Source organism: Pristiophorus japonicus, chromosome 1 (genome assembly GCF_044704955.1).
Source record: "Pristiophorus japonicus isolate sPriJap1 chromosome 1, sPriJap1.hap1, whole genome shotgun sequence".
NCBI lineage: Eukaryota > Metazoa > Chordata > Chondrichthyes > Pristiophoridae > Pristiophorus > Pristiophorus japonicus.
In genome coordinates this window covers 462,838,769-462,858,851 of record NC_091977.1, presented here as the reverse complement: position 1 = coordinate 462,858,851, position 20,083 = coordinate 462,838,769, and the positions used below count along the sequence as shown (strand labels likewise).

The 20,083-nt window shown below is 42.7% G+C and overlaps 1 protein-coding gene across 1 annotated transcript in view; it reads right to left on the bottom strand.

Annotated features, from left to right (window-relative positions):
- The window catches only part of otud6b (OTU deubiquitinase 6B), a 36,805-nt gene extending 19,687 nt beyond the window's left edge, over positions 1–17,118 (bottom strand). Inside the window, exons 1-3 of the mRNA XM_070893843.1 lie at positions 16,955–17,118; positions 4,541–4,695; positions 1,813–1,911 (exon numbers count right to left, since the gene is read on the bottom strand). Of these exons, the coding sequence (XP_070749944.1) occupies positions 1,813–1,911; positions 4,541–4,695; positions 16,955–17,024 (324 nt within the window). The 5' untranslated portion in view covers positions 17,025–17,118. The remainder of the gene's footprint in view (positions 1–1,812; positions 1,912–4,540; positions 4,696–16,954) is intronic.
- Between the last annotated feature and the right edge of the window lie 2,965 nt (positions 17,119–20,083).

Here is a 20,083-nt window from a genome sequence, read left to right as displayed (position 1 = left end):
AGGGGTGATCTTATAGAAACATTTAAAATAATGAAAGGAATAGACAAGATAGAGGCAGGGAGGTTGTTTCCACTGGTCGGGGAGACTAGAACTAGGGGGCACAGCCTCAAAATACGGGGGAGCCAATTTAAAACCAAGTTGAGAAGGAATTTCTTCTCCCAGAGGGTTGTGAATCTGTGGAATTCTGTGCCCAAGGAAGCAGTTGAGGCTAGCTCATTGAATGTATTCAAATCACAGATAGATAAGATTTTTAACCAATAAGGGAATTAAGGGTTATGGGGAGTGGGCGGGTAAGTGGAGCTGAGTCCACAGCCAGATCAGCCATGATCTTGTTGAGTGGCGGAGCAGGCTCGAGGGGCTAGATGGCCTACTCCTGTTCCTAATTCTTATGTTCTTATGTTCTTATGACACCAAGATTACCAGCCTAACTACAATACATCAGAACTGCATTTAAAATTAATCATTGCATCAATACAATTTATGATGTAAATAAATGTGATACTTACTCTGCCAGAACCAACGAGATCGTTCCAGCGCTTGTGGCACTGGTTGGGTTCTTTCACCTCGTGTGTGGTTGATGAAATTACCTCGACAATCTTGGACCATATATGCGCTGATAAAACCTGGGAGATGGTTTCCCATGACCATCCCGGGTCAACTGGGCCCATCGGTTCTCCACTTCAGCAACTAAGGCAGCATTGGCCTCCTCAGTGAAGCGCTTTGCATGCCTTCGTCCTCCCATCTCTCTCTTCGACCACTTCCTCATTCACAACTACCTTCCTCTCCATGACTTCAATATTCTCCATTGAACAAAATCACCTATAACAATCACAAACTTCAATAATCTCTCTCTCCACTCTCTTCTGCACATGTGCAGATGACCCCCTAACCTCCTGAAATGGGGGGAAAAGACTGTTGCTTTGTCATGGTACATCAGTCACTGAAAGTTGGCATGTAGGTTCAGCAGGCGGTGAATAAAGCAAATGTTATGTTGGCCTTCATAGCTAGGGGATTTGAGTATAGGAGCAGGGAGGTCCTACTGCAGTTGTACTTAGTGAGGCTTCACCTGGAATAGTGTGTTCAGATTTGGTCTCCTAATCTGAGGAAGGACGTTCTTGCTATTGAGGGAGTGCAGCGAAGATTCACCAGACTGATTCCCGGGATGGCAGGACTGACATGTGAGGAGAGACTGAATCGACTGGGCCTGTATTCACTGGAGTTTAGAAGGAGGAGAGGGGATCTCATAGAAACATATAAAATTCTGATGGGACTGGACAGGTTAGATGCAGGAAGAATGTTCCCAATGTTGGGGAAGTCCAGAACCAGGGGATGTAGTCTAAGGATAAGGGGTAAGCCATTTAGGACTGAGATGAGGAGAAACTTCTTCACTCAGAGAATTGTTAACCTGTTGAATTCCCTACCGCAGAGAGTTGTTGATGCCAGTGCGTTGGATATATTCAAGAGGGAGTTCGATATGGCCCTTACTGCTAAAGGGATCAAGGCCTATGGAGAGAAAGCAGGAAAGGGATACTGAGGTGAATGATCAGCCATGATCTTATTGAATGGTGGTGTAGGCTCGAAGGGCCGAATGGCCTACTCCTGCACCTATTTTCTATATTTCTATGGAAGCCGGCCTTGCACGATTGAATAAATCGTTAACGGCCATTTCACATCGCTACGGCTAACGCCCAGATTAAAAAGTGGAAACTAGCGGGTTTTAAAATCGCTAATGCCGGAAATACCACCCACTTTTGGGCGATCTGGACACCAATGCAAAGTCTAGCCCCAAGATATTTATAGTCAAAAACGCACCCTTCTCTTCTGTGCCTTGGATACCCGAGACTGCTTAACTTCTTTCTCATTATCGATCTCCAATTCTAAACTTGCAATTCCGTTGGTCGAAGATTCAACCTAAAAGGGAAAGAATATGATCAGAACTTAAAACCCGTCCTCAGATTTTAACATTGCTTTAGAGCATTAATTTACATTATTAAAGTCTTTGCCCTTGTTTGCCTATAGAAATCCTGTGACTAAATTCCAAAAATAGAGCTCCAAGGCTTTCTGTTCCCTTATCAATTTTGGCCAGTAAATGGTTGAAAACATGGAATGTATTGCAATATACCCAAGATCAATGAAATTAAAACCAAACTGAGTTAGCGATCTACGGCCTGGAAATTGTGGTCAGCAGCGAAGCAAAGGCGTACGCCGCTAACCCCAAAGAAAGCTGCTCAAATAGCTCGTAAACTCTGGCAAGAAGTTTGTCTTTCTCAATGTGCAAGTCAGATCAATGTAGAATAATGGAGAATTCCTAGTGTGAGTTGCTGTTATGGCAACAAGCTGTCTAAGCAGCCAATCACAATGTAGAATTCTCAGACAGGAAATCAGTAAAGGAGCTGCTTTTATTCAGACTTTTGACAATTGTTACGGTGAGCAAAACAAAGATTGGGGATCTCACATGGGGAAAAAGGTAAACCTGAAATAAAAATGAAGAGTATTAAAAAATATATAATTTTAAGTTTCTTAAAAAATGCAGTTTTCATTATGGAGAAATTTGACATTCCACAAAATTAAAAATTACATTTTTCAGGGCCATAACATTTGTTTAGCAGTCAATATGCTGTTAAAACCCAAGTTACACATAATGCAACATGGCCTAACTTTTAATGGGGAAGTTAACAGCGATATTATCGTGGAAAAACACAAGTTTGTGTCAGTTTTACTGATTACACCAATTGCCGGCTATGGCACGGGGTGGGTAGGTGAGGGTGCCACAGCGTAGCCTGTGCCGGAGTCGTGAATGACTGACCGCAACTTCAGGATTTCCATGTTAGGATACGGATGCGCTACATCCTGAAGTTGCGGCCAGTTTCAAAAAGAGGTAATAACAGCGAATGCTGTTAGTTTTCGGCGTTATTACCACCACAAATTCCGGGCCTATATTTCCCCCCCCCCCACCCTATCAGAGTGTTGATTTTTTTGCTGGTATGATATTATGCAAGTTAGGGACATCCAGTGGCATAAAATCAATACAGCAACTGTGATTTTAAAACATTCTGGAGAGATAACTTGGTGACTGTAAGACTATGGAGTAGGGTATGCAACTTGAAAATGCTCCCATGGTAAATTGCAGTATTTGATTGGTTACTCATGAGTTACTGGATGCAGGAAAAATAAAGCACAATTTTGTAATAGCACACTTTGTGCCGGTTACTACATAGTCCTAACTATAATTCCTGCAAATTATGACTGCATTGGTAAATTTTCCAAAGTAAAATTAAGATTTGACTAACTTAATTTTTTTAAATCCATCAAAATGATTTGCTCTACATAATTATGCACTATTAGATTTATTTCAAACTGTGAAGGCATGATGTGATAAACTGTATTAACATATTATTTGATTACGCTGAAGTCTTTACTCTTATTTTCCTCCCATACAGAATAATTTTCACCAACATTTTTCACCTCTGCAGATTTCCACAGTAACATTCTAGCTTTTAACTGGTGTTTGAGAACTGCGTGTTTTTATCATCATAGGCTGTCCCTCGAAACGAGGATGACCTGCCTCCACACCAAAAAAAAGGGATATTCCAAATGAAGAACCTGAACTACATCCTCAAGGGTGGAAGATGCTGCGTGAGTGGATTATTTTTTAAATGTGTGGTGACCATTGCACACCAGCCACCACACGGGCTTCACGGAGCTAGGTCTTGGTCCAGTGGGAAGGATTACCCAAGACAACTGGAGACCTGCTCTGCTGCACGGACCTAGTGCACGCACACATCGCAGTGTGGGCTGGCCCGTGCTGCCCCTGAACTCACGCCTCCCCTGGGCCCCGATCGCAACCCTCCACAGCTCCTTCGCCCCAATCTCTCAGCTCCTGCTGCATCTGCCCACGCTCCAATCACCGACCTGGACCTTGCTGATGTCACTCTTCGCTGCCGTTGCCCTCCTGCACCAGCTTGCGCTGTACCTTGTAGTGGCCTGCCTCCACGCTGACCAGGGGCCGCACGCCGCTCCTTTTATGGCCCCGACCTGCCGCTATGATGCAGAGACTGAACTAGCAGCTATGAAGTGCAGTGTTTATTCTCAGTTTAGTTTTCACTTGCAAGCATGATTAACCAATGATGAAAGTTTACCAATGCGATATGTAAATACAGCAAATGATTGGGAATCTATTTTAAAGCTGTGACAAGCCAGAGAAGCAGAATACATTATAAACCATAAGGATAAAGCTCAAGATTATGTCATAACCAAATAACTTTTCACTGTTCTATTCAAAATATTAATGAGAAAATAATTTGATGTGTGTTTAAAAGTACAATTAAAGTTTGATCGTCTATGCTTTTCTTGCATTATGCTATGCAGAAAAAAGAATGAGAATGGCCTATGATTAAAGCTCTCAAACTGCGGCTGCATCATGCACAACGTCAAGAATTTTCTAAAATATATTGAATACTGCATATTCCATCCCTTTTAATAGGAGGAATCTATTTTATTTGGAAGAAGGAGGAATCTAAACACAATACCATTCCCTCACCGTACTAGACTTATCAAGTGACCGAGTGAGCTGTTTCAGTTCCTCCTCATGCCTTAGTTCCAGTTCGGCCTCAATTTTTGCTACATCTTCTACTAGCTGTTTTCTTCTTTTCTTGTCATTTTTAGCAACGGCATTTTTCATTCCCTGTATTTTGGCTGCAATTCAAAGCAAAGGCATAATATTTAGCACTTTGTTTTCTTTACATATAAAAATAAAAATGTCGACAAATATTGAATAATGTAAAGCAGGACGTGCCTACCTGGATGTAATTTAATTGTGCAATTCAGTCAAATCATAAACGTGAAGATCAAACCCCAGAATAGTTCAGTAATATTTTTATGTAAATGGACAAGCGAAAGTAGTACAGTACAACATTTGAAGAGTAATAAACTACTTTTTGGAATCATTATTCAGGATTTCTTCAAATATATGAGACACCCCATGCTGAAATTACAAGCATGTATATTTAAAATTTTCCCAAATCTCCATCAATTGTTAGAATGCTTACCAGCCTAACAAACCAATCCAACACTGGATAAATACAGTAAAGGAACTGCACTCTTAAATTTTGGCCTAAAGCCTTTTTAAAAATAAAAAGGGCATCATATAGCACTAGAATACAAACTCAGCACTACCCATTTTCAACCAACTTTATAAATATAGATATTTTTTTTAAATATAAATAGCTTGGAGTCCGTAACATTTGTTGCTACAAAGTTCAGCATAGTTTTTCTTTTATAACTTATCATTGGAAATTGGCTAGAATTTTGCTAGAATTCTTTGAGGATGTAACGAACAGGGTGGATAAAGGGGTACCAGTGGATGTGGTGTATTTGGACTTCCAGAAGGCATTTGACAAGGGTGCCACATAAAAGGTTACTGCACAAGATAAAAGTTCACGGGGTTGGGGTAATATATTGGCATGGAGAGAGGATTGGCTAACGAACAGAAAACAGAGAGTCGGGATAAATGGTTCATTCTCAGGTTGGCAATCAGTAACCAGTGGGGTGCCGCAGAGATCAGTGCTGGGACCCCAACTATTTACAATCTATATTAACGACTTGGAAGAAGGGACCGAGTGTAACGTAGCCAAATTGCCAACGATACAAAGATGGGAAGAAAAGCAATGTGTGACAAAAAAACAAAGAATCTGCAAAAGGACATAGACAGGCTAAGTGAGTGGGCAAAAATTTGGTAGATGGAGTAGAATATTGGAAAGTGTGAGGTCATGCACTTTGGCAGAAAAAAATTAAAGAGCAAGTTATTATTTAAATGGAGAAAGATTGCAAAGTGCTGCAGTACAGCGGGACCTGGGGGTAGTTGTGCATGAAACACAAAAGATTAGCATGCAGGTACAGCAAGTGATCAGGAAGACCAATGGAATCTTGGCCTTTATTGCAAAGTGGATGGAGCAGGGAAGTCTGGCTACAGCTATACAGGGTATTGGTGAGGCCACACCCGGAATACTGCGTGCAGTTTTGGTTTCCATATTTACAAAAGGATATATTTGCTTTGGAGGCAGTTCAGAGAAGATTCACAAGGTTGATTCCAGAGATGAGGGGACTGACTTACGAGGAAAGGTTGAGTAGGTTGGGCCTCTATTCATTGGAATTCAGAAGAATGAGAGGTGATCTTATCCAAACGTATAAGATTATGAGGGGGCTTGACAAGGTGGATGCTTCCACTGATAGGGGAGACTAGAACTAGAGAGTATAATCTTAGAATAATGGGCCGCCCATTAAAAACTGAGATGAGGAGAAATTTCTTCTCTCAGGAGGGTTGTGGATCTGTGGAATTTCCTGCTGCAGAGAGCTATGGAAGCTGGGACATTCAATAAATTTAAGACAGAAATAAACAGTTTCTTAAACGATAAAGGGAATAAGGGCTTATGAAGAGCAGGCAGGGGACTGGACCAGAGTCCATGATCGGATCAGCCATGATCGTATTAAATGGCGGAGCAGGCTCGAGGGGCCGTATAGCTCCTGCTCCTATTTCTTGTTATTATGAAATCAAATAGTTAAAAGTGTTAATGATTATACTAATGATATAAACCCAGTACATATTGTATGGCTAGAAATTCCCTATTTATACCAAACAGTTGATCATTCATTCTTTCTTACTTTCTTTTGCTCCAACATGTTTTTCCAGCTGAACAAACACTACTGGAAACTGCATACTTCCAATAAATATATCGCACCTCCCAAATGTTTTGGATAGAAGTAAATGTATTTGTGCCAACACTAATTGAAACCATGTAGCTCAATATAAATGTACCATCCTTTCAAGTGCACTAACACTAGATAGAAATGAATGCATTAGTGCCAACACTACATAAGAACAGAAGAAATAGGAGCAGGAGTAGGCCATTATCCCCTTGAGCCTGCTCCGCCATTTAATAAGATCATGGCTGATCTGATCATGGACTCAGCTGCAATTCCCTGCCCGCTCCCCATAACCCTTTAAATCGCTCAAAATTCTGTCTATCTTCGCCTTAAATATATTCAATGACCCAGTCTCCACAGCTCTCTGGGCAGGGAATTCCATAGATTTACAACCCTCAAAGAAGAAATTTCTCATCTCAGTTTTAAAAGGGTAGTCCCTTAGTCTGAGACTATGTCCCCTAGTTTTAATTTCCCCTATGAGTGGAAATATCGTCTCTGCATCCACCTTGTCAAGCACCCTCATTATCTTATGTTTCAATAAGATCACCTCTCATTCTTCTGAACTCCAATGAGTATAGGCCGAACCTACTCAATCTATCTTCATAAGTCAACCCCCTCATCTCCAGAATCAACCTAGTGAACCTTCTCTGAACAGCCTCCAATGCAAGTATATCCTTCCTTAAATATGGAGACCAAAACTGTACACAGTACTCTAGGTGTGGCCTCACCAATACCCTGTACAGTTGTAACACGACTTCTCTGCTTTTATACTTCAGCTCCCTTGCAATAAAGGCCAACATTCCATTTGCCTTGCTGATTACTTGCTGTACCTGCATACTAACTTTTTGTGTTTCATTCACAAGGACCCCCAGGTCCCTCTGTATTGCAGCACTTTGCAATTTTTCACAAGTTAAATTATAATTTGCCTTTCTATTTTTTCTGCCAAAGTGGATAACCTCATATTTTCCCACATTATACTCCATCTGCCAAATGTTTGCCCATTCACTTAGCCTGTCTATATCCCTTTACAGATTTGTGTGTCCTCCTCACAATTTGCTTTCCCACTCATCTTTCAGCAGCAAACTTGACTACATTACATTCGGTCCCTTCATCCAAGTCATTAATATAGATTGCAAATAGTTGAGGCCCCACGAGTTACATAGAAACATAGAAAATAGGTGCAGGAGTAGGCCATTCGGCCCTTCTAGCCTGCACCGCCATTCAATGAGTTCCTGGGTGAACATGCAACTTCAGTACCCCATTCCTGCTTTCTCGCCATACCCCTTAATCCCCCTAGTAGTAAGGACTTCATCTAACTCCTTTTTGAATATATTTAGTGAATTGGCCTCAACAACTTTCTGTGGTAGAGAATTCCACAGGTTCACCACTCTCTGGGTGAAGAAGTTTCTCCTCATCTCGGTCCTAAATGGCTTACCCCTTATCCTTAGACTGTGACCCCTGGTTCTGGACTTCCCCAACATTGTGAAATTCTGCCTGCATCTAACCTGTCTAAACCCGTCAGAATTTTAAACATTTCTATGAGGTCCCCTCTCATTCTTCTGAACTCCAGTGAATACAAGCCCAGTTGATCCAGTCTTTCTTGATAGGTCATTCCCGCCATCCCGGGAATCAGTCTGGTGAACCTTCGCTGCACTCCCTCAATAGCAAGAATGTCCTTCCTCAGGTTAGGAGATCAAAACTGTACACAATACTCCAGGTGTGGCCTCACCAAGGCCCTATACAACTGTAGTAACAGCTCCCTGCCACTGTACTCAAATCCCCTCGCTATGAAGGCCAACATGCCATTTGCTTTCTTAACCGCCTGCTGTACCTGCATGCCAACCTTCAATGACTGATGTACCATGACACCCAGGTCTCGTTGCACCTCCCCTTTTCCTAATCTGTCACCATTCAGATAATAGTCTGTCTCTCTGTTTTTACCACCAAAGTGGATAACCTCACATTTATCCACATTATACTTCATCTGCCATGCATTTGCCCACTCACCTAACCTATCCAAGTCGCTCTGCAGCCTCATAGCATCCTCCTCACAGCTCACACTGCCACCCAGCTTAGTGTCATCCGCAAATTTGGAGATACTACATTTAATCCCCTCATCTAAATCATTAACATACAGTGTAAACAGCTGGGGCCCCAGCACAGAACCTTGTGGTACCCCACTAGTCACTGCCTGCCATTCTGAAAAGTACCCATTTACTCCTACTCTTTGCTTCCTGTCTGACAACAAGTTCTCAATCCATGTCAGCACACTACCCCCAATTCCATGTGCTTTAACTTTGCACATTAATCTCTTGTGTGAGACCTGTGCAAAGTTAAAGCACATGGGATTGGGGGTAGTGTGCTGACATGGATTGAGAACTGGTTGTCAGACAGGAAACAAAGAGTAGGAGTAAATGGGGACTTTTCAGAATGGCAGGCAGTGACTAGTGGGGTACCGCAAGGTTCTGTGCTGGGGCCCCAGCTGTTTACACTGTACATTAATGATTTAGACGAGGGGATTAAATGTAGTATCTCCAAATTTGCGGATGACACTAAGTTGGGTGGCAGTGTGAGCTGCGAGGAGGATGCTATGAGGCTGCAGAGCGACTTGGATAGGTTAGGTGAGTGGGCAAATGCATGGCAGATGAAGTATAATGTGGATAATGTGAGGTTATCCACTTTGGTGGTAAAAACAGAGAGACAGACTATTATCTGAATGGTGACAGATTAGGAAAAGGGGAGGTGCAAAGAGACCTGGGTGTCATGGTACATCAGTCATTGAAGGTTGGCATGCAGGTACAGCAGGCGGTTAAGAAAGCAAATGGCATGTTGGCCTTCATAGCGAGGGGATTTGAGTACAGTGGCAGGGAGGTGTTGCTACAATTGTACAAGGCCTTGGTGAGGCCACACCTGGAGTATTGTGTACAGTTTTGGTCTCCTAACCTGAGGAAGGACATTCTTGCTATTGAGGGAGCGCAGCGAAGGTTCACCAGACTGATTCCCGGGATGGCGGGACTGACCTATCAAGAAAGACTGGATCAACTGGGCTTGTATTCACTGGAGTTCAGAAGAATGAGAGGGGACCTCATAGAAACGTTTAAAATTCTGATGGGGTTAGACAGGTTAGATGCAGGAAGAATGTTCCCAATGTTGGGGAAGTCCAGAACCAGGGGACACAGTCTAAGGATAAGGGGGAAGCCATTTAGGACCGAGATGAGAAGGAATTTCTTCACCCAGAGAGTGGTGAACCTGTGGAATTCTCTACCACAGAAAGTTGTTGAGGCCAATTCACTAAATATATTCAAAAAGGAGTTAGATGAAGTCCTTACTACTAGGGGAATCAAGGGGTATGGTGAGAAAGCAGGAATGGGGTACTGAAGTTGCATGTTCAGCCATGAACTCATTGAATGGCGGTGCAGGCTAGAAGGGCCAAATGGCCTACTCCTGCACCTATTTTCTATGTTTCTATGTTTCTAAGCCTTCTGAAAGTCCAAATATACCACATCAACTGGTTCTCCCTTGTCCACTCTACTGGAAACATCCTCAAAAAATTCCAGAAGATTTGTCAAGCATGATTTCCCTTTCACAAATCCATGCTGACTTGGACCTATCATGTCACCTCTTTCCAAATGTGCTGCTATGACATCCTTAATAATTGATTCCATCATTTTACCCACTACCGATGTCAGGCTGACCGGTCTATAATTCCGTTTTCTCTCCCCCTCCTTTTTTAAGAAGTGGGGTTACATTGGCTACCCTCCACTCGATAGGAACTGATCCAGAGTCAATGGAATGTTGGAAAATGACTGTCAATGCATCCGCTATTTCCAAGGCCACCTCCTTAAGTACTCTGGGATGCAGTCCATCAGGCCCTGGGGATTTATCAGCCTTCAATCCCATCAATTTCCCCAACACAATTTCCCGACTAATAAGGATTTCCCTCAGTTCCTCCTTACTAGACCCTCTGACCCCTTTTATATCCTGAAGGTTGTTTGTGTCCTCCTTAGTGAATACCGAACCAAAGTGCTTGTTCAATTGGTCCACCATTTCTTTGTTCCCCGTTATGACTACGCCTGATTCTGACTGCAGGGGACCTACGTTTGTCTTTACTAACCTTTTTCTCTTTACATATCTATAGAAACTTTTGCAATCCTTCTTAATGTTCCCTGCAAGCTTCTTCTCATACTCCATTTTCCCTGCCCTAATCAAACCCTTTGTCCTGAGTTCTAAATTTCTCCCAGTCCCTGGGTTCGCTGCTATTTCTGGCCAATTTGTATGCCACTTCCTTGGCTTTAATACTATCCCTGATTTCCCTTGATAGCCACGGTTGAGCCACCTTCCCTTTTTTATTTTTACGCCAGACAGGAATGTACAATTGTTGTAGTTCATCCATGCGGTCTGTAAATGTCTGCCATTGCCCTTCAGTATCATTCGCCAATCTATCCTAGCCAATTCACGCCTCATACCTTCAAAGTTACCCTTCTTTAAGTTCTGGACCATGGTCTCTGAATTAACTGTTTCAGTCTCCATCCTAATGTTGAATTCCAGCATATTATGGTCACTCTTCCCCAAGGGGCCTCGCACAACGAGACGAGATTGCTAATTAATCCTCTCTCATTACACAAAACCCAGTCTAAGATGGCCTCCCCCCTAGTTGGTTCCTCGACATATTGGTCTAGAAAACCATCCCTTATGCACTCCAGGAAATCCTCCTCCACTGTATTGCTTCCAGTTTGGTTAGCCCAATCTATGTGCATATTAAAGTCACCCATTATAACTGCTGCACCCTTATTGCATGCACCCCTAATTTCCTGTTTGATGCCCTCCCCAACATCACTACTACTGTTTGGAGGTCTGTACACAACTCCCACTAACGTTTTTTGCCCTTTGGTGTTCTGCAGCTCTACCTATATAGATTCCATATCATCCAAGCTAATGTCCTTCCTAACTATTGCATTAATCTCCTCCTTAACCAGCAATGCTACCCCACCTCCTTTTCCTTTTATTCTATCCTTCCTGAATGTTGAATACCCCTGAATGTTGAGTTCCCAGCCCTGATCATCCTGGAGCCATGTTACTGTTTGCCAACCAGAAAATTACCCATTCATCCCTACTCTCTGTTTTTTAACCAATCCTCTATCCATGCTAATATATTACCCCAACACCATAAACTTATGCAGTAACCTTTTATGTGGGACCTTATCGAATGAAAGTCTTCTGGAAATCCAAATACACCACCATCCACTGGTTCCCCCTTATCCACCCTCAAAAGATTTACATTGAGTTATACAGTTTCCATACTAGTGAAACTGTATAACAATGTAAATGTAGCATTATTTCAAATGCAACAAATGTATTATTGCCAACACCAACAGTGTACATCAATGTAAATGTAGCATCCTTTGAATTGCAATGTTTGAATGTATTTAGCCAACAGTACTTGGATTAGTGTACCTCAAAGTGCCTTTGAACTATGATTGTGATGTTTGCAATGTACAGAATATCTTTTTAGACCATGTTATATATTTTGCTTTATGAATAAATTTTATTAAAAATAAACTTTGCCCAACCAGTAAAATGGAACAACAAACTATTCCACCACCCTAATAAATGTCTATTTCACAATCTCTAAAAGATACATGTATGAATCAATCATTCATCTTCACCCCAAAGTTAACTTAACAGATTCTATCAATTATCCACACCAGTGCTGATCAACCACCAGCAACAACTTGAATTTATATAACATCTTTAACGTAGGAAAACTTCCCAAGGTGCTTAGCAGGAGTGCTATAAGACAAAAATTTCACACCGACCCCATTAGGAGAAATTAAGGCAGATGACCAAAAGCTTGCTCAAAAAGTTTTTTTTTTTTTAAGATGCTCCTTAAAACCCAAGAGGAAAGAGGAGAGGTTTAGGCAGGGAATTCCAGAGCTTAGGGCCTAGGCAACAGAAGGCACGGTCATCAATGGTTGAGCGATTATAATCAGGGATGCTCAAAGGGGCAGAATTAAAGAAACGCAGATATCTCTGGGGGGGGGGGGGGGGGGGGGGGGGGGCGGGCGGAGGGTTGTTGTTGGCCTGGAAGAGATTACAGAGATGGGATGGGGCGAGGCCATGAAGGGATTTGAAAACAAGAATTTTGAAATCGAGCCTTGCTTAACCGGGATCCAACGTATGTAGCAAACACAGGGGTGATGGGTGAGCGGGACCTGGGGACTTGCTGCAAGTTAGAACACGGGCAGCCGAGTTTTGGCTCGCCTTTAGTTTACGTAGGGTAGAATGAGAGAGGCCAGCCAGGAGGGTGCTGGAATAGTCAAGTCCAGAGGTAACAAAGGCATGGATGAGGGTTCCAACAGCATTCTTTCCAAGCTCAGAATCTGAACACAATTCTTAGCAATCAAATTAGTATTTTTCCAAATTTTACTTTTCATTTAAAAAAAAAATGTATTTAGTGCACTGCAGGCCCTTAACTGAGCAGTGATACTTCAAATGGGCTAGAGTTGTGAAAGGGTCACACATAACTTTTGCACCCGGACATTGGAACCGGTTCTGGGGGAGGTGGGACCAGTACAAACTGGATGGTCTGCACCTGGGCAGGACCGGAACCAATGTCCTAGGGGGGAGTGTTTGCTGGTGCGTTGGGGAGGAGTTAAACTAATATGGCAGGGGGATGGAAACCTATGCAGGGAGATAGAGGGAAATAGAATGGGGGCAGAAGTAAAAGATAGAAAAGAGAATAGTAAAAGTGGAGAAACCCAAGGCAAAAAGCAAAAAAGGCCACATTACAGCAAAATTCTAAAGGAGCAAAGTGTGTTAAAAAGACAAGCCTGAAGGCTCTGTGCCTCAATGCGAGGAGTATTCGGAATAAGGTGGATGAATTAACTGCGCAGATAGTAGTTAACTGATACGATGTGATTGGCATCATGGAGACATGGCTCCAGGGTGACCAAGGCTGGGAACTCAACATCCAAGGGTATTCAGCATTTAGGAAGGATAGACAGAAAGGAAAAGGAGGCAGGGTGGCGTTGCTGGTTAAAGAGGAAATCAATGCAATTATAAGGAAGGACATTAGCTTGGATGATGTGGAATAGGTATGGGTGGAGCTGAGGAATTCCAAAGGGCAGAAAACGCTAGTGGGAGTTGTGTACAGACCACCAAATAGTAGTAGAGGGGTTCGGGACAGCATCAAACAAGAAATAAGGGATGTGTGCAATAAAGGTACAGCAGTAATCATGGGCGACTTTAATCTACATATTGATTGGGCTAACCTAACTGGTAGCAATGCGGTGGAGGAGGATTTCCTGGAGTGTTTTAGAGATGGTTTTCTAGACCAATATGTCGAGGAGCCAACCAGGGAGCTGGCCATCCTAGACTGGGTGATGTGTAATGAGAAGGAACTAATTAGCAATCTGTTGTGCGAGGCCTCTGGGGGAAAAGTGACCATAATATGGTAGAATTCCTTATTAAGATGGAGAGAGACAAAGTTAATTCGGAGGGTCCTGAACTTAAGGAAAGGTAACGTTGACGGTATGAGGCATGAATTGGCTAGAATAGACTGGCAGAGAATACTTAAAGGGTTGACGGTGGATAAGCAATGGCAAACAATTAAAGATCACATGGATGAACTTCAGCAATTGTACATCCCTGTCTGGAGTAAAAATAAAACTGGGAATGTGGCTCAACCATGGCTAACAAGGGAAATTAAGGATAGTGTTAAAGCCAAGGAAGAGGCATATAAATTGGCTAGAAAAAGCAACAAACCTGAGGACTGGGAGAAATTTAGAATTCAACAGAGGAGGACTAAGGGTTTAATTAAGAGGGGGAAAATAGAGTACGAGAGGAAGCATGCAGGGAACATAAAAACTGACTGCAAAAGCTTCTATAAACATGTGAAGAGAAAAAGATTAGTAAAGACAAACGTAGGTCCCTTGCAGTCCGATTCAGGTGAATTTATAATGGAGAACAAAGAAATGGTAGACCAATTGAACCAATACTTCGGTTCTGTCTTCACGAAGGAAGATACAAATAACCTTCCGAACGTACTAGGGGACAGTGGGTCTAGTGAGAAGGAGGAACTGAAGGATATCCTTATTAGGTGGGAAATTGTGTTAGGGAAATTGACGGGATTAAAGGCCGATAAATCCCCGGGGCCTGATAGTCTGCATCCCAGAGTACTTAAGGAAGTGGCCCTAGAAATAGTGGCTGCATTGCTGATCATTTTCCAACAGTCTATCGACTCTGGATCAGTTCCTATGGACTGGAGGGTAGCTAATGTAACGCCACTTTTTAAAAAGAGAGAGAAAACAGGTAATTGTAGACCGGTTAGCCTGACATCAGTAGTGGGGAAAATGTTGGAATCAATCATTCAGGATGAAATAGCAGCGCATTTGGAAAGCAGTGACAGGATCGGACCAAGTCAGCATGGATTTATGAAAGGGAAATCATGCTTGACGAATCTTCTGGAATTTTTTTTGAGGATGTAACTAGCAGAGTGGACAAGGGAGAACCAGTGGATGTGGTGTGTTTGGACTTTCAAAAAGCTTTTGACAATGTCCCACACAAGAGATTGGTGTGCAAAATCAAAGCGCATGGTATTGGGGGTAATGTACTGATGTGGATAGAGAACTGGTTGGCAGACAGGAAGCAGAGAGTCAGGATAAACGGGTCCTTTTCAGAATGGCAGGCAGTGACTAGTGGAGTGCCGCAGGGCTCAGTGCTGGGACCCAGCTCTTTACAAATATGCATTAACGATTTGGATGAAGGAATAGAGTGTAATATCTCCAAGTTTGCAGATGACACTAAACTGGGTGGCAGTGTGAGCTGTGAGGAGGAAGCTAAGAGGATGCAGGGTGACTTGGACAGGTTAGGTGAGTGGGCAAATGCATGGCAGATGCAGTATAATGTGGATAAATGTAAGGTTATCCATTTTGGGGGCAAAAACACAAAGGCAGAATATTATCTGAATGGTGGCAGATTAGGAAAAGGAGGTGCAACGAGACCTGGGTGTCATGGTTCATCAGTCACTGAAAGTGGGCATGCAGGTACAGCAGGCAGTAAAGAAGGCAAATGGTATGTTGGCCTTCATAGCTAGGGGCTTTAAGTATAGGAGGAGCAGGGAGGTCTTACTGCAGTTGTACAGGGCCTTAGTGAGGCCTCACCTGGAATATTGTGTTCAGTTTTGGTCTCCTCATCTGAGAAAGGACATTCTTGCTATTGAGGGAGTGCAGCAAAGGTTCACCAGACTGATTCCAGGGATGGCTGGGCTGTCATATGAGGAGAGACTGGATCAACTGGGCCTTTATTCACTGGAGTTTATAAGGAGGAGAGGGGATCTCATAGAAACATATAAGATTCTGACAGGACTGGACAGGTTAGATGCAGGAAGAATGTTCCCGCAGGAAGAATGTTCCCAATGTTGGGGGAAGTCCAGAACCAGGGGACATAGTCTAAGGATAAGGGATAAGCCATTTAGGACTAAGAGGAGGAGAAACTTCTTCACTCAGAGTTGTTAATCTGTTGAATTCCCTACCACAGAGAGTGGTTGATGCCAGTTCGTTGGATATATTCAAGAAGGAGTTAGATATGGCCCTTACGGCTAAAGGGATCAAGGGGTATGGAGAGAAAGCAGGAAAGGGGTACTGAAGGAATTATCAGCCATGATCTTATGGAATTGCAGTGCAGCCTCGAATGGCCTACTCCTGCACCTATTTTCTATGTTTCTGTTTCACCCAAAACAAATGTTGCTTTGTACAAAAATATAAGCGCACGGTCCTTCAGGACTGACGTCATTATGGTGGTGACTAGGGCACACAGCCGTCATCCCAAGACCAAAGTTAACATTTTATAGAGCCATCATTCCATTGCCTGGAAACAAACTCCTGAACTCGAGGGTGGGGGCGACAGGCAGGAAACTCTGGAGTTGAAGACATGATCGCTCAGCAACAGTGGGTGGTCCGAGACCAAGGGAGCAGCGGCAGGAGGCTGTGCAGAGCAAGTGTTTCCAGGGGGAAGAGCGGCCGCTGCCCGCGGACCGCATCACACCACTGCCGGCCCGGCCCGGCCCCCACAAGTGACGGTGCAAATTAATCCAGCCCTTCGGTGTCCGCCACCATTGCTCTCCGGCAGAAACCCAACAGCGCCTCTAAAACCCAGCAACAATGCTGCCGCAAAAAGGCAACGAGCCGCGCTGACGTTTGCTGGGCGGGACTCGGTTTCTGTCTCGCTTCACCGCGCACTTTTCCCCGCGTACCCTGCAATTCTTTCTTTTCCTTGCGGTGCTTTTTAAAAAGCACATCCTCCTCCGTTTCCATTTCTTCCATGGTGCTTGCAGCAACCGACTCTTCACTCCTCCCCAGCCTGTGAGCACAAAACCGCCGAGCACCTTCCTGTTCGGCAGCACTGTCCCCTGCTCCTTTCCCCTTTCAACTCTAACCTCAATAGTAATTCAAGCTGCACCATACAGGACACTTTTTAAACTGTCACTAAAAGCACCGTTACAGTATCTAGTTCATTAAGTCTACTTTTGTTGGAAGAATAAATCCTATCATCGAGTACTGGACCAACGAGCAACCCTATTACGAAATTTTGAATGAGCATCTTTAAATAATCAAATTTAATTAGCAGTGAATTGAATGGTTTATTGTGATGTTTCACAGCCCCTATGCAACAGGGGTCTAGCATCTTCACAGATCAATAACCCCGTGTTGCTCTTTTCATTGCCAACTTTATATGGAATGCTTGTAGAAGCATATCAATAATTTGTGATTCCAAAAAAAACACACAAAATTAGGCCTGTTTCGTTATAGTGCATTGACTCCAGGTGAACTCAAGTCAAAAATATTTTTTAAATCTATAAAATATCTTATGTTTGATACATAATCAGGTAGCAATTGGAGTTATCACCTCATTAATATATTTTAAAAAGGGCAAGAAACGACCATTGAACTCAACAAGTTTGCCCTATCCAGTAAGTGGTGTATACTCTCACACCAATCACCCATTTCCAATAATGCTATCTCCTGGGGGAGAGAGAGCAAAAGAAAGAAGTGGCACTTATTAAGCCGTTTCATGTTCCCAGGATGTCCCAAAATGCTTTACAACCAATGGGCTACTCTTAGGAAAATAGAACATAGGAACAGAAGTAAGCCACTCAGGCGTCAAGCCTATTCCACAAAAATTGCAATGGCAGACACACAGAGGCTGTCCCTTTACATTACAAAGACATTCACATCCTCCAAACACTAAAGTGTTGTTATGTAGACAAACACGTTAACTACACAGCAAGATCCCACAAACAGCAAACTAATAAATGAGCATATATTCTGTTTTTGGAAAGAAAAAATAAAGTATATTTTTTTTAATTGGCCAATTCAGGGAAAACTTTGAATTTCTCTATGGACTCCTTAAGAAATCAAGAACGTTTTAGAAGATTGCAGTTGCCCAAGATGCGTCACACTCTAGTCTTCTGCAGTGAAAGGGTGCTTAAAGGGTGTGGGAAGAACTGGAGATATTGTTGTTTTCTTATCTTACATGCAAAAGGTATCCTCCTTTTCCCAACAAAATCAAATATTAGGGTTGTCGATTTTTAAAATGTCAAATTTAAAATGTTTACATTTTTTTCTCTCTCTTAATCCAGTCTTTCATTCCCTCTCTTTTTGTACCTGATTTGTCATTGAATCACCCACTCTAATTCACCATCCTGCTCAGTCCCACCCCTGTTTATTTCTCAATTCTTTAATCTCATCAGCGATACACTGTCTGTCCTGTTGTTCCCCAAGATCCTAGATACCCTGTTATCCTCTATTATCAACGTGCTTTTCCAGAAATGTTGTGGGCAATTTTTTTTGAACTGAAGGGTGCAGGGACAATTCTAACAAGGCATACCATGAGATGGCCTGCCCCAGCAAATTCTGGGCCATTTTGATGTGTAAATTTTGTGCTTGCAACCCCAGCTCACATTGTTTCTCCTAATAAGACTACACAAGCTAAAAATTAAACACAGACAAAAAGTAAATTATTGTCACAGACTCACATTATAAAAAGGACATTAAAGCCATAGAGCATACATTCATCAGGATGATATAAAATGAGTATAGTTATGAGGCAAGATTTGAGATACTGTAATTGGAGCAGAGACAGTTCAAATATTTGAGGTTTTAAAAATTATGCAGGGTTTTAATAGAGTGAATAGGGAATAACTATTTGCTGTGACTGGGGAGCCAGTGATGAGAGAGTCATCAGTTTAAGATTGTCACTAAGAAAATAAGGAGAGAAAGTAGGGGAAATTTATATACACAGAGAATTTTTAAGAGTGTGGAAAGCTTTGCTGCAGGGATTAGTTGAGGCACAGATCATTGAATCTGTTAAAGGAGGAGAGATAAACATGTGAAGTACAGAAAGATACAGGATAATAGGGAGAGCGTGGGCAGCGAGATGAGTTTTGGATTGCTGCAGCACACAGCCATATTCCTCCTTCTGTGCTGTATGATTCTATGGATCTTTGCTTCAACTATAACCACAAAACCAAAAAAACAAACTCCTCTAACTGATTATGTTGCATTCCCACCTATCCCACTATATTTCGCTTAAAATACAACTTACAATAACAACAACAACTTGTATTTATACAGCGCCTTTAACATAGTGAAACATCCCAAGGCGCTGCACAGGAGTATTATAAGATTAAAAATTTGACATCATGCACATAAGTAGAAATTAGAACAGCTTAGTCACAGAGGTAGGTTTTAAGGAGTGTCAAGAAGGAAAGAGAGGTAAAGAGGCGAAGAGGTTTAGGCAGGGAGTTCCAGAGCTTGGGGCCTAGGCAACAGAAGGCACGGCCACCAATGGTGGAGCGATTATAATCAGGGTGCTCAAAAGGGAAGAATTAGAGGAGTGCAAAGATCTCAGAGGATTGTGGGGCTGGAGGAAATTACAGAGATAGGGAGGGGTGAGGCCATGTAGGGATTTGAAAATAAGGAATGAACACATTAAATATTGAAAACGTTTTATAGCTGTAAGAACTTTAACTCTTACAAGCCTCTGCATTTTGCAGCCCTTCCATAGATTGGGGATCATTTGGCTGGGCTTTGGGTACTGATATTTTTAGGGCATCCATGCAAGCAGGACCTGACTGCCCCTTGGCAATCTAACTGCACTTCAGTCTCATGCCTGTGCATACACAACCTGTAAAGGGGGGGGAGGGTGTGGTGTGTCTCTATGAGGGGGTCAGGTTCCCTTCTGACCAACTTGAGCGGTTTCGAATCGCTCCCCTTCCCTTGGGTTCTGTATTCTGGATTTATTTGGGGGGTGTGACAAAAGTGCAGAGGACGCTGGTTTGATGCAAATAACTTTGATTTTATTACAGTCAAAGTAATACAGA